This window comes from Amblyomma maculatum, chromosome 2 (assembly GCF_055883805.1).
Source record: "Amblyomma maculatum isolate TAMU_Amacu chromosome 2, ASM5588380v1, whole genome shotgun sequence".
Taxonomy (NCBI): Eukaryota; Metazoa; Arthropoda; class Arachnida; order Ixodida; family Ixodidae; genus Amblyomma; species Amblyomma maculatum.
Genome location: NC_139345.1, coordinates 30345993 through 30360877, shown reverse-complemented (window position 1 = coordinate 30360877; position 14885 = coordinate 30345993). Strand labels below are relative to the sequence as shown.

The 14885-nt window shown below is 50.1% G+C and overlaps 1 protein-coding gene across 3 annotated transcripts in view; it reads right to left on the bottom strand.

Moving 5' to 3' along the window:
- LOC146198275 (uncharacterized) overlaps positions 1-14885 on the bottom strand; it is a 131011-nt gene that overhangs the window by 61792 nt on the left and 54334 nt on the right. Inside the window, exon 1 of one of the 3 annotated variants that reach the window (XM_084593688.1) lies at positions 7490-7589. The exons of the other annotated variants lie outside the window; for them this stretch is intronic. Within the exon in view, the coding sequence (XP_084449814.1) occupies positions 7490-7555 (66 nt within the window). The 5' untranslated portion in view covers positions 7556-7589. Of the gene's footprint in view, positions 1-7489; positions 7590-14885 lie in introns of those variants that run through there. 3 annotated transcript variants of the gene reach the window in all.

Below are 14885 nucleotides of genomic sequence, written 5' to 3'. Positions count from 1 at the left end.
TTCCTCGAAGGCGGAAACGCGCTTCCGCGGAAGGGCCTGCGAGACCGTATACCCTATGTTTGCGGGGAAACGGAGAGCTATACCTGGAAAGGAGGCCGTTCGATCGATTCGGGGAAAATCGGGGTAAGTTCGCACTTCTCATAAATGCTGCGCTTGCTTAGCTGTACACGGACAAAGGAACTGGACAAACGCTGAGGTTAAGCGCAATCTACCAACTGAAGTTTTATTTCTTAGAAAAGGGAACACAAGCACGCGACGTAATCTGAGGATCGTGAATACATATAAATCATAACAATACACTGTAACAGCAAGAACAACTATGGAATGAAGCCATGAAAATGAAAATGTGACAAATAAACACCTTATCTAAGCCCGGGATGAGATCGCACTCTTGATGATGATGATGATGACTTATTTCAAAGGACACTCTTTCAGGGAGCGGAGGCTGAGGTGCGGAGCTCAACTTCCGATCATACAAACGAAAAAAAAAAAAAAACTCATTTTGTGTGGTCTGTTCTCGGCTTCGGCCATTTGCCAAGTTGTTCTAGCAGTTTTCCTGAAATGTGAAGCACCGACAGCGTTGGCAGTGAGCCTGCTCTCGGGGCACGTGGCCACCCTCCGGCGGAGCTACACGCGACGCACACCTGCGAACCCAGCTGCGCCCCCGCTGCCCCCCGCCGAGGCGGCGTCCCCCGACCGGGCTACTACACTGCACCGCTCGCCAAAACCGACGGGGGGCCGCGCCCGCTTTCTTCCGCACGCTCCTGTCCAGTGGACGACAGCTGCCGCCGCCCCGCAGCTCCCGCGGGGCAGATGCCGTCAGCCCGAAGGCCTCGAGGTCGTTCCAGCTGGGGCGTCTCTATCAGTGCGCGGCCGGCGTCAAACCTTCGGGAGCTAAGCGAATGCCGTTTTTCTCGCAGCATCTCTGCGCTAAGCCTTCAAATCGGGAAGCAAGCCGCCCGGATAACATTTTAGAACATGGCCGCATTATTCGCCTTCGATTTTTTTTTTTTTTTTTTTTTTTTTTTTTTTTTGCATTAATGCTGAGAGAATCTCCTCCTGACTTCCAGTCTGTGCCCTCAGAGCAGCCACCAGAGGCACGCTAGAATAGCTTCGTTTACGTCACCACGGCAGGGGTAGTGCAACCCAGGGCCTCGTCTGTGAGGATAGGAGGAGGGGTATATTAATTTTAACCTACTTCGTATATGAAACAACAAATGAAGGAACTTCGAGCAACAGGTATGAAGAGAGAAAACCAGAACGAGGAGATGGGGCCCCACCTAATCTGACTTTGTTAGCTGTTGGGAGATCTCGTCGAGCTGAAAGGCAGGAATTAATCCCCACAGCTCTTGGCGGTCATGGTTTCTTTTTTTTTTTTTTTTTTTTTTTTGTAAGCTGACCTTCACTTGCTTATAGTTTGGAGAAGAGTTTTAAACGGTATCCAGTCAACCCGCCCGTACAGTGGCGGTGGCCAACATCGAAAAAATATAAATGGAACAGTAGATGAGATAAGGAGGAAAGTCGTTTTCCTCATCACTCCGCCCTACTCTCAAATAGCTCCGTCACTTCTTTTCTCCTGTTTTAGGAGAGGAAAACAGGACTTGTCGTAGTGAGTCCCGGACTAGCCTCTTAATTGTTATCTCCTCGTCTCAGCGTTAATGGCTGCGCTTGTGTTCAGTGTGCTGCAAGACTAATGCATCACTCTCGCCCTATTCACAACGATCACATCTTGTTCTTCTTTAGTTCCGTATAGTTAGAATAAAACGGGGTATATTATTGCAAAAGAATAGTGCGGAAATGAGGAAGAACCGAAAAGGGGGGGGGTTAAGCCCAGGGCCCCTATTTTTCTTACTGCGGCCCTGGTAGCACTCCCTTTCCAGGGGCTGTAAGCAATAGCTAGAGAGCAGCCTCGGAAAAGAGTGCGCCGATGAGACACCGGTTTTTCTGGCGGCACGACCAGGTGCGATAGCAGTACGCTGTTCTCTTTCCTTTTTATTTGCCGCTTCGTTCAGTACGCAGAAAGACAGAGCCTAACGACAGGTCTTTTTTTTTTTTTTTTTTCTTTGCCAGTGCAGTTTGAATAAAGGGCGACTTTTCCTCTTCTGGCTTATAAAAGCAAATGAAAATGTATTACTCATCACTTCAGTAAAAGAGAGAGAGAGAGAGGTAAAATCGCGTCTACTAGAATGACTACCCCATAGAAGAGGTTTAAAAGAGAGTGCTGCATAATGAGTTTTTCTTTTCTTTTTTCAAAATAGTAGCCAAACTTTGTTGTATGTCACCGCGTTTCCCAGCGGTCCCCTTCGTAAGAGAAGACGCCCCATGTAAGCAAGAAGTGCGAGATGCTCCTCTCTTCAAATAACAGCAAGCAAAAAGCATGACGAGCTTAGGTGAGGGATGGCGCGAATGCGCGGATAAAGCTAGAACATTCGGTGGAAAAAGGAAGCTGCTGGAGCGTACGCAACCTTGCTTGTATATGCGAATATCAGCAAAAACTGAAGCGTTAACAAATGCCGATGCCAGTCGGAGTGAGTTCAGTGACTCAGGGTGCTGGACGCACGCTCAAGCACCGTAACTTATCAGATCACCCATGCAGATGGAAGGATTTAAAAGTGACGTCCCTGGGTTCAGACCAATCAGTGATCCTAGCCAATCAGCGTGATGCGTTGTCGTGACGTCCCACGTGAAGACACCGCAGAAGACATCGCAGTCCGTATGCAACGTGTGGGTTTTACGCCGCGAACACCGCATAACGGGAAACGTGCCTTTTAACAACTGCAACTATAAAAAACATGTACGTTCGTATTTTAGGGCAAACCTTTCTTGCGCGTGCGGGAAGGTTGTAACAACGTAGAAGGAGACCAGGGTGACCTTGTTTTGTGTTATTCGCGTGCGCTTCCCCGTGCGCGAGCTGTCCTTGGGTCGCCGAGTAATTAACGTTCCAGTAACAATGATCGCTTGCAGGGCGTGGGAAAAGCGCAGAAGATGAGCCGTTCGGATACTGCCATAATAAAAGTACAACGCGTACACAATTAGAGCAGCGCCTGCAGTAGCGTGCAAGCTAAATGTGCGGGCGCATGGAAAAAAAAGAGCGATGTGAAAGCGGGAGAGACAAAATAAAATGAATAAACAGAAAAGAGAGCGTCATTCCCGGCAGCCGAGATGAGCGGATGTTTATCGGCTCATCAATCACCACTGCTCTTGCGAGGGGCCGCCGTAGGGTACAAGCACCAGCCACCGAGCGTCGTAATTCGAGACCCACAAAGAGAAGACGACGACGATCCCCCTTCGCACTGAAACCACTAGCTGTTGCGAAACGAGGAAAAGAAAGCAAAACCTTGAAAGACGCCGCCTTCTGCGACAGGGAATTAGGGGACTGATGGCACTTACACGCCATGGAAGCGTGGCGCAGCCTAAACAGCGCGCAGAAGAAGAGAGAGCGAAAAAGAATGACAGGGCGGTTACCGCTGTGCAAGGCGATATTCTGCGATACCTAGTGAGGTATTTTTGATTTTCAGGCACATCGATTTAGAGAATTTGATAGCACTTATCGCTGCTGTGTACACATCTTAAATGGGTCGTTTGCGAGAAAAGAATGCACAATTCCGTAAAGAACAGGAAGGGAAACGCCGTCATCGGCAACGCAGAAGATGACAATAACCTGTCACGTTATTCTTGGCTCCCCTCCACTTTCACAACACAGGTGACGTGATAATGACTCGAATTCGTCAAGCAGTCTCTCTCTTAGCGAACCAGAGCTAGAGCTAGGCAGGAAGATGGCCAACACGCGAGCAGAGGAGTCTAAAGTGGCCTTGCGGCACCTAATCCAACACTATAGGGCATAGGCAACAATGGGCCGCCTGGAGCCTGCTTCCGAGTCCCGACTGACACTCATAGCCTTTGTTCTATATCTATACCTCTACCGCACATTCGGTCCGCTTCAACCAACCGGTGGCCCAGATGCTTTGATCCCTCGAAGGATCAAAGCATATATATGGGCTCAGGTTTTGATCTCCAAAAGGGCGTTTGCTCGCTCTGGGAGCATATAATTGCTAGGTGCCCAGAGACCATTTCCATACGATGGACAATACGCACGGTACCAGCCGCAGAGTAGAGGCGTGCACGGGTCGAAAGTCAGAGCCCGACCCGAGCCCTCTGCTACAGGCCCGAGCCCGGCCCGGCATTGATAACGCATGAGCCTGGCTCGGCCCTATCAGGATGAGTTTATTAAGTTCACTCACTCACACTGACTCACCCACTCAATCTCACTCACCACTCCCTAGCTCGCTCGCTCACTCACTCACTCACTCACTCACTCACTCACTCACTCACTCACTCACTCACTCACTCACTCTCACTCAGTGTTATGTCCAGCGTCTACCGAGGGTACGTCGAGGCCAGGCTAGCCAGGCGCAAGTCAGGATGCGCGTGAGAGGCTATCAGCATGGCGCTAATCTCGCAATGGATACCTAAACATCGGCGGTGGTGTGACAGAAGTCAAAACTTGGTAAGTCACAAAAGGCCCTTCTGCTCACGCGGTCGTTGACGGCGAGGGCGCCTGGTGGAAAGACAGACCGACGTTGTGAGATAACTCGGACGCTCTCGCCCGGGGAGGACGCAGGAACGCTCTGCACTCGAGACGGCTAGCGCACCATGGCCATATTCGTGCTTGGGCTAAAGTTGTGCGTACTCGGGATCAATGTGTATGGCCCGACTTGGCCCGCCCGAGACAAATATACCCTGGCACAGGCCCAGCCCGAGTGCTTAGTGGCCCGAGCCCGGCCAGCAGGCCGGGTACGGGCTTTCAGGTAGGCCCGAGCCCGCGCACACCGCAGAGTTCTATGGTAGGCGCAATTTGACGTATATCGAGTTGCTAGCCGATTTTAGACAGAAAGTGCTTCAGGCATATCAAGCTGCTCTAAGAGTATACTCTTGCCTATCGCCTAAATTGACTTCGGAAGCTACAGCTTCAAAAGGCAATTTATGCCTAATTTCTCGGTCATTTGCGATAAGCAATAGCGTTGGTTCATTACTATTGTCAGCAACACATGTGAGTCACTGCGATCGACACAATGGAGCGCCTCGAGTGCCCCGTAGAATATCGATCGTGGATGGCTCAGTTTGGTTTGAGTTGTTACAGCGAAGACACCGCCGATGTGCCCTCGCTTTGACGGACTGCATTTTTGTCGACGTGCTCTGTTCCCGGAGGCACCAGAGCCAATGGCGCACTCAAAGCGAGAGCATCAAGCGTCGCCCCGCAAGTCATGACGTTAGGGTGCATCAGTGCGCCCACTCCCTTCGCATCAAGGCACACTACGTGAGGCTCGGTTTCCTTCTTCGATGTTAGGAGAGGATATGCCCTTCGCAGCGATCCTCCGCAGACACCCGGCGCTTTCTAGGAAACTAACCGCGGGATCAAAGTAGCAGCAGCATTCGGAGTACGTCACTCGCGACGTCACCGGAAGTCCTGCAATCAAGCTCGCCCTCATCATGAACATCAAGAATCGAATGCGCCCAGCGAGGTCAGCGCCTCGCGATGTGTGCCAGATGCGACCTTAATGCGCTGTTCACCGCGAGGAGGGCGCTTTACCCTCAGCTCTCTCTTTCTCGACGCAGGAAAGAAGGAAGAGACGCTAGCGACGAAAACCGGCACCTTCTCGCAAGCACGGCTTCGGGGTAAACCAGCGAGAAGACAGCGCCTGCCTGCTTGCTGATATCTCACCCCGTCGCTTTCGACGCTGAGCCAGGCTGAGCGCCCGGCGACAGCTGCTTGACAGGGCTCGGACGGCGGCGGCCAGTGCATGGACTGAGGGCCTCATAGCTGGCTAAATAAAGTAGCTTTCACCACCGCCATCCAACGCGTAACGAGCACTGTTCCACTGAACCTTGCGTTCGCTCTTGTCCTGGTGCGTGAAAATATCCGTGTTCGCTCAGAAACAGCAGCATTTGCAGTTTTGCTACAGTACTTAGAATATACTGCATACTCTAAAATTATGGTTCCGCTTTAATCACCCAAAAATGTGCCTACCATTCCTTTCGTTCAATTTGCTTCTCTCCTTACTATTGCCACCTTGTGCTGACCATCAAAGCGCGCAAGTAGCGACGACAACAGCACAGGACGTGAAAGTATCCCGCACTGGTTCTCCTCGTGGTATCCAGGCCGCATGTACCTCATCGCTTGCGTGTGTACCGTATATGCGGACTATGAGAGCAGAGCATCGTCTAGCGGCTGGACTTCGAGCCCATTTCAGAAAAAAAAAAGTATATATATATATAAGGCGCCTGGTCGGCAGGCGAAGCCATGGTGAAACCAGGCGGATAACGAAGCCGACATTACAGTTTATGCTTGAAGGAGGCTTTAACTGAAGGTGTGTGAATTGCGTGCAGCCTTAACTAAAAAAAACTTCAGGTCACATGGTTTGCTTTCGAGCGCTACTGTGCTGCACATAAGGCATGCCCCTAAAGAATGAAAGGTCGGGAGACGAGCAGACGAGTTCCCACTCATCTCACTGAGAAAAGAAAGCACTGTGGCCTGACAACTTTCGATATTCTACATGCAAGTACGCGTACGCCTGCAGAACGTCCCCATGGACAACATTTTAGGGGCTGTATGAGGCAACTGTATGCGCGCGCGTGCATTTTGTGTGTTCTAGAGCGCAGCTAACTCCATATGTTATCGCCTCCTCCTATCCCCGCTCTTTCGTGCGCAACCGGCCACTGCAGCCTTCCTCACACATAACACAGTTCACCCCATACCTACAATTAGTACTCGCATCCTGGTACCCGCAGCGAACGAAATACCGCACAATCTCTAACGCGGCAGCTCTCTATCTCATTCATATGCGGCTTAGTCGGTGCAGATGACGCCCGCTGCTGTCTCATATTTGAGCACTGCGTGCTTACAGCCCAGGTCACTTCCTGTGAATATAACGAGGTCAGTCAACGAAGCCGGCATGCCTATTCAGGGCTCACACACATGTACTCAGCAGAGCGGCGACCCTGGGAAGTACGCATGGGCAGCGGTGGAGAGGAACTTGGCAGAAATCTTGCAGAACACGGGTCTGCGGATAACAAGAAAAACATGGCGACCTTTAAGTATAGGGGCTAATTTTTGGGACACTTTTGGATGGGGCAACCCTACTTGGACCATGTTTCTCTTGTTTCTTTTTTGTTTTTTGTTTCAATATAAAAAGAATTCAGAATTCTTTTTTTTTTTTTTTTCGGAATTAAGAGCTTCGCCCCTGCCTGTAAGGAACCACTCTGAACAGACGCTAGGAGTCTTCCACCATAAGCGACGAACTTTCTGCGAGAAAATTTCTACGGAGAGGCGTCGCTACGCTTGGAAGAAGCGCGCTTCTTCGTGTGCGCCCTCTCGCGGCACGTGATAAATGGAGCGTGTGCCAAAGGTCGCACCCGATGACAATGCGCGTATTGGTGTAGCGCTCTAGACGAGGCAAGCATCCGCGGTAGTGTGAGGAGGAGTACTCACAAAGGCGCGCAGTAACCGACCGGCATCCCTGCCTGCGGCCAGCAATAGACAGGCACTGCAGATCATCTCCAGCGAGTATCCGCCATCCAGCGACCACGGGCTGCTCGGAGGCCGGCTTCAAAGGGCGCAGAAAAGGCTGTTCACCGGCGCTGCGGCTGCTCCGGAGAGGCACGTCCAGGCGACAACAAGCGGTCCATTCACGGAGAGCTCTATGTCGTTGCCTGTCTCCCCTGTGCTTCGGGGTGACCCCGTGAGTCGCCGGTGCGCCCCTCCTCCTGTGGCGCTCGCAAGTAGGACGAGTCTTCTCGGCAGCGTCCTCTTCGAGGCGCGTCCGTTCCTGTCGACGCTCAAGCCTCGGAAAACACCCCTTGTTGTCTCTGTCGTGTGGGCTTACGCCAAGATTCCCGATAGCCTGCCAGTAAGCAGCGTGCGAGAAGACAAGCGCTGGACGGAAGAGATTCTCAAAGAGGCGTACGTCCGCGCGTAGCCTCAACGATTCCCGCACTTTGCGTTTGCAAAGAGATCCGTGGTGCCAGCAAGGATCCCAAGCATGAGGTTAGCAGTACTCTCTGCTGAGGCAAAGCAAGAAATGTCCCGGATTATGTTCCCCACGTGGACTGGTCACACTGTGACGAGTTGATTGTCCGGCCGAGGGCGATCGCCGCACCACGCTCACCAAAATCTCGGAACACAAGACCGCCGTGACGAACACACAGACACGCTCAGAGGCACTCGAATGCGGGCCAACTCCGGCACGAAAAGAGACGAGCAGCGGCGGATGAACGGGGAATAGGCCGCGCATCGGAACGCAGCCCATATAATGGCGCCAACGGAGAAGGCTGCTCCAGCGCCCCGAAGCAATCAAGGTTATACGGACAGCAGCAGAGGCACCCCCATCAAACAGCGGCACCCTTTCCCAGCTGGAGGCGCTGGAGGCTCTTCCCTCCGTTGCGAAGACCCCCCCGACAACCGGTCAGCGCCCAAATCATTGCGGCCGACGCGCCAGGTGTCGAGATGCCCAGCGGCTGGCCTACCTTGCTTCGCGCCCTTTAAACGACGACAAAAAGAGAAAAAAGGAAGAAACTCGGCGCTTATTTTTCAACCGCGAAAGGTGCGCAACCAGCTGCCGCTTTCAGCGTGCACAGGCGAACGCGCAGCCGAGGACGGTCGGCTTCCCGACAGGCGTCTAATGGCCTGTACGTACATACAACCACGATAAGGTGCTGCACAGCAGACACCGCCTTCAAAGCAGCGGTTGCTGGTCGACGGCTCATCAACGAGGATATTCCAGAAGGGGCCTGTAGCGCCCTTTCCCCCTTTTCTAATCTTTACTACTTTCACCTGGACCGGGGCTGAGACGTCGCGCCAGCTGTGCCTGCCGACGGTTCAGCGTGTGCAGCCGAAACCGCGACGTCAATTGTTTTTTATTATTATTATTATTATTATTATTATTATTATTATTATTATTATTATTATTATTATTATTATTATTATTATTATTATTATTATTGTTGTTGTTGTTGTTGCTGCTGTTGTTGTTGGCCAGGGGACGACCTGCTCGTTTACACATGGAGCATCGATTGGGCGCATAATGGACACTGACATCCCCTCAATAAAGCAGGAAAGTGCCTATTCACCATGTGACCCCAAGATGGTAACACTCAGTTGAGTAACGGGTGTGCGCGGGTGTTTTCTGCTACGACACATCCACAACGCCGACGGTATGAAGAAGGGGGGGGGGGGGGGGGGGTCACAAAGGCGCTACTGTGTTCAATAAACACATCACTTTTCCCTGCAGAAAGGGTCGGAAGGAACTACAAACTTCGGCGTCTCCTTACAACCCTACCATGCAATCTGATCTCGTAAAGTCACATAATCTGCCGACCAATCACCGGTCCGTTGACTTCCATGGGCGAAAGAGATATCAGAACTGGCGCGCCAGTGCCCTCTCCCAAAAAACAGTGCATAGCCATAGCACCTGCCAATCACCGCCTGTGAGATGCATATGCTAGTAATATCCGACATGGGAGTATGCTAACGCTCGGGCTAAATTTCTTCCACACGCATGCTGGTAATTTTCGAGGCTGCCAGGCTCCAAACGGTCGACGCCGGCGGACATTTTTTCTTACGACATGGGGGTATTAACGTTCTCGCGTTCAAATAAAAACCTAAACGCCCGACGCTATAGGTGCAGCCTTCTGGCGGAAGAGGAAGAAAGGTGGACAAACATTATATGATCTCGGCTGCCCTATATCTCATATGGTAGCAAAGCAAATAAGCAAAAGAAAAACGCTGCGCCCACGGTACGCCTCGTCCACAATGCATCAGCGCGTGCTACGTGCTCGGAAGGTGCGTGGCCAGTAGCAACTGATGCCAGCTTGCGACTGAATATAAAACGGCAGACAGACACACCTGCGCAACGGAATTCACAGTTGACCTTGGACAGCAGGACTCGGCATCGGCAGTGTACTGTAGAGGCGTCCTACGCCTTCTCCATAACATTATACACCCTATTTACCCACAGAACACAACAACCAATTGCACACACGCGATTTGGGTGTCCTATATAGCGCGCCAAGGTCCCGAAAAGAGCTTGAAGGCGCCGTTAGGTATCAGCGAACTAAAACCGTACACGTAGTACAAGGAGGGTTCCTGTAGTTGAAAGGTAATACCGCTTAATTTGGCTTCGAATGCGTCTCTAAGACATTTACGACAGCATCACAACTGTTTAATTGCGCCAGAACATTTGTGCTTGAAAATTACGATTCTGGAAGGTCAAAAGCTTCAAGAGAGAAAACATGGGATCGGGTTTCCCTCGAATCCGCGAAATTGAGAGCTTTCGCGTGCTTCGGTGCGCTTCCATAAACTAAATTCGAGAGTGTATCATCTGTAAAGAAATAAGCACGCTGTTTCGATACGCTTTTAGAGCGCAGCACTTGTCACCTGTCCCTGGCTTGAGCAGCATCACCATCGCTGTGGGCCACCCTATCAAAGTCAGCAGTGACCAACGTCGGGGGGAAGATTCTGCTGGTCCTTCCGCAACCCGCCGTGAATGGTCATCCGAAACAGAGTTATCTCAGACATTCTGGTGAGCGACAGCGTGGAGACACTGAGACAGCGTGGAGACACGTTAGCGCTATCGCGTCCTGCAGTAAATGCGGAGGGGTGAAATGTACCAGCGATATGGTGCTCCGCGGGTGTGCAACCTATTGAAAGTTGCAAAGCCCATGCATGGGGCACCAGATACTGGTCGGTCTCGGGAAACCTTCCATGGCCATTGGCAGTTTGGCAGTGTCCATGGCCGGAAAGACCCCTTGACGTTATCACGCTCTGCGGCCTCTGCCTTAAAATGGAAGCTTAAGTGTCCCCCAAAATTTGTTGGAAGTTCGAAAAAATGTCCAGCACATCACAAAAAGAGATAACGACGCAACACGCAGCGTTAATACATACAATGAGCCACAAAACAATAAACAGAGCGCTTAATTGAGCTCACGTTCGTTTTCATTAAACTTATCGAATTGGCCGTTAAATGACCTCCTCCCCTCGCGAAACAGGAAGCACATTTTGTGCCATTGACAGATTAACGGATGCACGAGACAGATGACCGAGGAGAAGAAAGAAGCTATGAGAACCTGCCGTTGAGAGATCGGCATTAGCCGTGTGCAATGTTGTAGTGCTACAAGTACAATCTCCGCAGTCTTTCAATAGCTGTGCAGGTAATTACTGATCCTGCCTTTTCCATCTGCATTGCCTCATTGGCTGCATACGTCCACCTCCGTTAATTACCACTAGGCGTTCCATTTCAGTCGCGCACGATCGATCGACCTCATCAGTGAAATTAATATTTCGGCCAGTATTCCAATCTATATAGAATTCCTCAGCTATACTTTAATCAACATGGCACCCCGAATGCTAATGATGTTGATTCATTGGCATTTAATTATGCACAGGTGCGGACACAATTCAACAGTATCCTGTTTGCACTTTTTCCCTACAAAAAAAAAAAAAAAAAAAAAGTCAGATGCATAGTGATGCTGGTGCGCTTCCCCATGAACGCCACACGCGTATCTATCTCTGCTCGCAAAACGTGACTGTACTGTGAACAACGGAATGTGTTTCGTTTACTGGTATTCGTGCCTACTCGTCTAGTTTTCTGCTCATTTCGATCTTTCTCTTCGTATGCTTCAGTGCTACCCCTAGCATGTCCTTATCATATTTCCTTGAGTATCAACCTACGCCTATTGATTGTTAAAGTGCGATTATAGCTATAGATTATGTATGAAGCGCCAGATCGAATTTGATGTATACTGACGTTTCGTTCAAATTTCTTGTGTGCAGGGCAAGCTTAATTAGCACTGCCTTTCTATTTATGCTCCTGCAGCTGTTTCAACTGTGATTTCCATTACTACACTGTAAAATTATGGCTGTCCCTTCCGTTAAATCGGGTTGTTTTTCTGGGTCACAATTCTGAACGGTGTATCGCCCAGTTCGTTAGCTGGTTTTCTGCGTTTCTTCTCGACTACCGCTTCCTGCTCCGAGCCTACACCGCATCCTGCAATACTCCGTTGTGTTGGTCTTACATTGTGAAAACCATTTCATTTTCATCTTATCGGAACATTGGTTTGGACACGCAGCATTTGTTTCTTCTTCTTTTTTTTTTTTTTTTTTTTTTTTTTTATCGCCAGCAAATTCAAACTCGTGACCTCAGTCTCGAGAAAGGCCCCACGGTTATTGTTCGGAAGCGGATGGCATTGTGGCCTGGTCTCGGGCATCCGCGTCCTGTGTTTCAGTTACTTTCATTTTTTTTTTTTTTTCAATTTCTTCATCCCATAAAGCTCCTTTTACAATGAGAGGGCCTTCCCGGTAATGTGAATGGAGCAATCCATGAATGCAGCGCGTCTCTGAGATAGTCGGGGGAGGAACGGCTAATATACGCGCCCAGCGCAGCACCCAGTTTCGCGACACGAAATGCTGGCTCCGACGGGGCGGCGCCGACCTGTGCCGCACGGGGTGGCATTGGGAGAAAGGCAGCCAGCGGTGCGCTTATCGGACTCACGCACAGCGCAGCGGAGCAGCAAGGGTCGCACCTGCCCGTCCCGTGACAGCAGGCGAGCGGCGGCCACGCAACACTCGCGATGCGCGACGCGTAGGCCAGGTCACGGCGGTGATCTATACGCCACTTGCGACTGGCAGCCGACGTTTCGCTATCATCACGAGGCCACGGTTGGCTGGTCAAGTCGTCGTTCGGTTCCACGCAACAATAGCTCATGCGGAGGATCGAGAGTGACAGTGTCCCCCAAAAATGGCAATAAAAAAAAAAGCATAAAAAGAGCGCGTTCACCCACAGTCCAAAGATTACAAGAAGCAATGTTTGCTACAAATTTTAACTTTTTTTTTTTTGCCATCTTTCCATGCGGTCCTGAGTAGGCGCGTGCAGCCGAATTGCAAGCGTGACAAATCTAATCTCACTGAAACATCGTCATTGCATACCGAGGAATTTGTCTCGAATAACGTGAAATTAAATTGTTCATTGAAATGAACGACTGCAAACGGACCATCCTGCGCGAAATCATTGGCGACACAACCCTCAAGACTGCAGCAACATGGACCTCATATTAAACACGCTGATAAGAGAGATGCAAAGGAGCCCATACACGAGTGATCGACAATAGCGCCATACGCCGAGGACAGCCAGCTTTATGGCGCGGCATCAGCCGCACTGCATCCAAGAGAGGCGCAGGCGGAGGGGCGGATCGTTATCGAAGGACGCGTGTGGGGCACGCGCCATTTGGCCCCCGGCACAGGTGCTGGTGCGACGGGTCGGCGGCAGCTGCACCCACTCCGGCTAATGAACGGGCAAAAGGCTTATTCCCAAGATGGGCCACTGCCGCCGGCGAGTCGATGCCCGGTGTGCTCTCTCTCTCGCGCGTAACTCCGCTCGAGGCTTCCTTCCGTGGACAAGGAAAGAGGATGCGACGTTACACAGAGTAGGACAGGACTAAATTAAAGTCAATACGGCAGGAAGATTATATATATATATATATATATATATATATATATATATATATATATATATATATATATATATATATATATATATATATATATATATATATATAGAGAGAGAGAGAGAGAGAGAGAGAGAGAGAGAAGGAGGCCTACGAAAACGAACTAAAATGCAAGTCAACTGAAGCGTGAAGAGGTACAGCGCTATACTTACTGTGCTTACTAAATTTTCACTCTAAAAAGAAGCAAACTTGGAGAAAGGTTTCCGTAGCGGAAAGTACGCTGACTCCATACGTGTCAGGTTTGTCTGGCAATGTTCCTCCCACAGAGCTACCGAATACGCCAACGCATTCGGCGAATGCGGTAACGAAACAATTTCGAGGGTCGTACTATACTTACTGGCAAGAGTAGAAACGCATGCACGTCGGATGTGCTGAAGGTCACGTGGGGAGCTCTTAAGAAAAACTCCGAAATTATCAAGGGCGTTGCGGTGCGAGTGCATGCAGACGACTGCTCGATACAAACATACTGCTGGTATTGATCACAAATCACTTGCTCACATTCTCGCAATCAATCTAACAAGACGTTCCGCATCTGCATTGCGTGTAACTGAATGAAACAAATGAGAATAAGCCTATCTCTATAAACTTATAAAAGTACGACGAGACTAAATTTTTGTTATCATTTCACCTGCGGTAAATGTATTTAGATACTAAGGAGTAAACTATAGTACTAAGTTGCAAAGCCACACTCACTTACTGAGTACACTTGTTCAGCAATGAATTTCGGACAGAACTGAAACATTCCTCCACGCTGTCAGAATCATATCAAAAGTTATACTTGCGTGCAAGCTACCACTTTGGAGCATGTTAGTATTGTATGCGACCCTCTGAAGGCTGATCAACACAGCAAGCTCGACATGGTGCAAAAAGAAGCGAGCACGTATACATTACGGCGGTTTGCTTGAGGGGAAGCACAGGAAAAATGTCGTGCTCCCTAGAGTCCCTCACCGCCCATTTTTTTCAAGATGAACGAATTTCGCCAACTAGCATGCCAGAAGACTGCCTCTAGAACGACCGCAACCTAGCAATGGACGGTACAGCGTGCCGAGGCTGTGGTAGCGCATAGTAGGACCCAGTACGACTCTATGGACGCTCGAGGTTACTATTAGATACTGGCACCTAGTAAAAATAAAAAAAAAATTATTCGCTACTGCCAACGAATACTGCGAGCTGCTACTGTCACTATCAAAACTGCCGGTAACGGTGATAACACGCATTTTCCTTCAAAAAAAAAAAAAAGTTTTCGTGCAGTGCAAAAACAAATTCCTTACGGCCTAAAGGAAAGCTCATTGGACGTTTTGTACGTTTGTTCCGTTCGCCGATTTGGC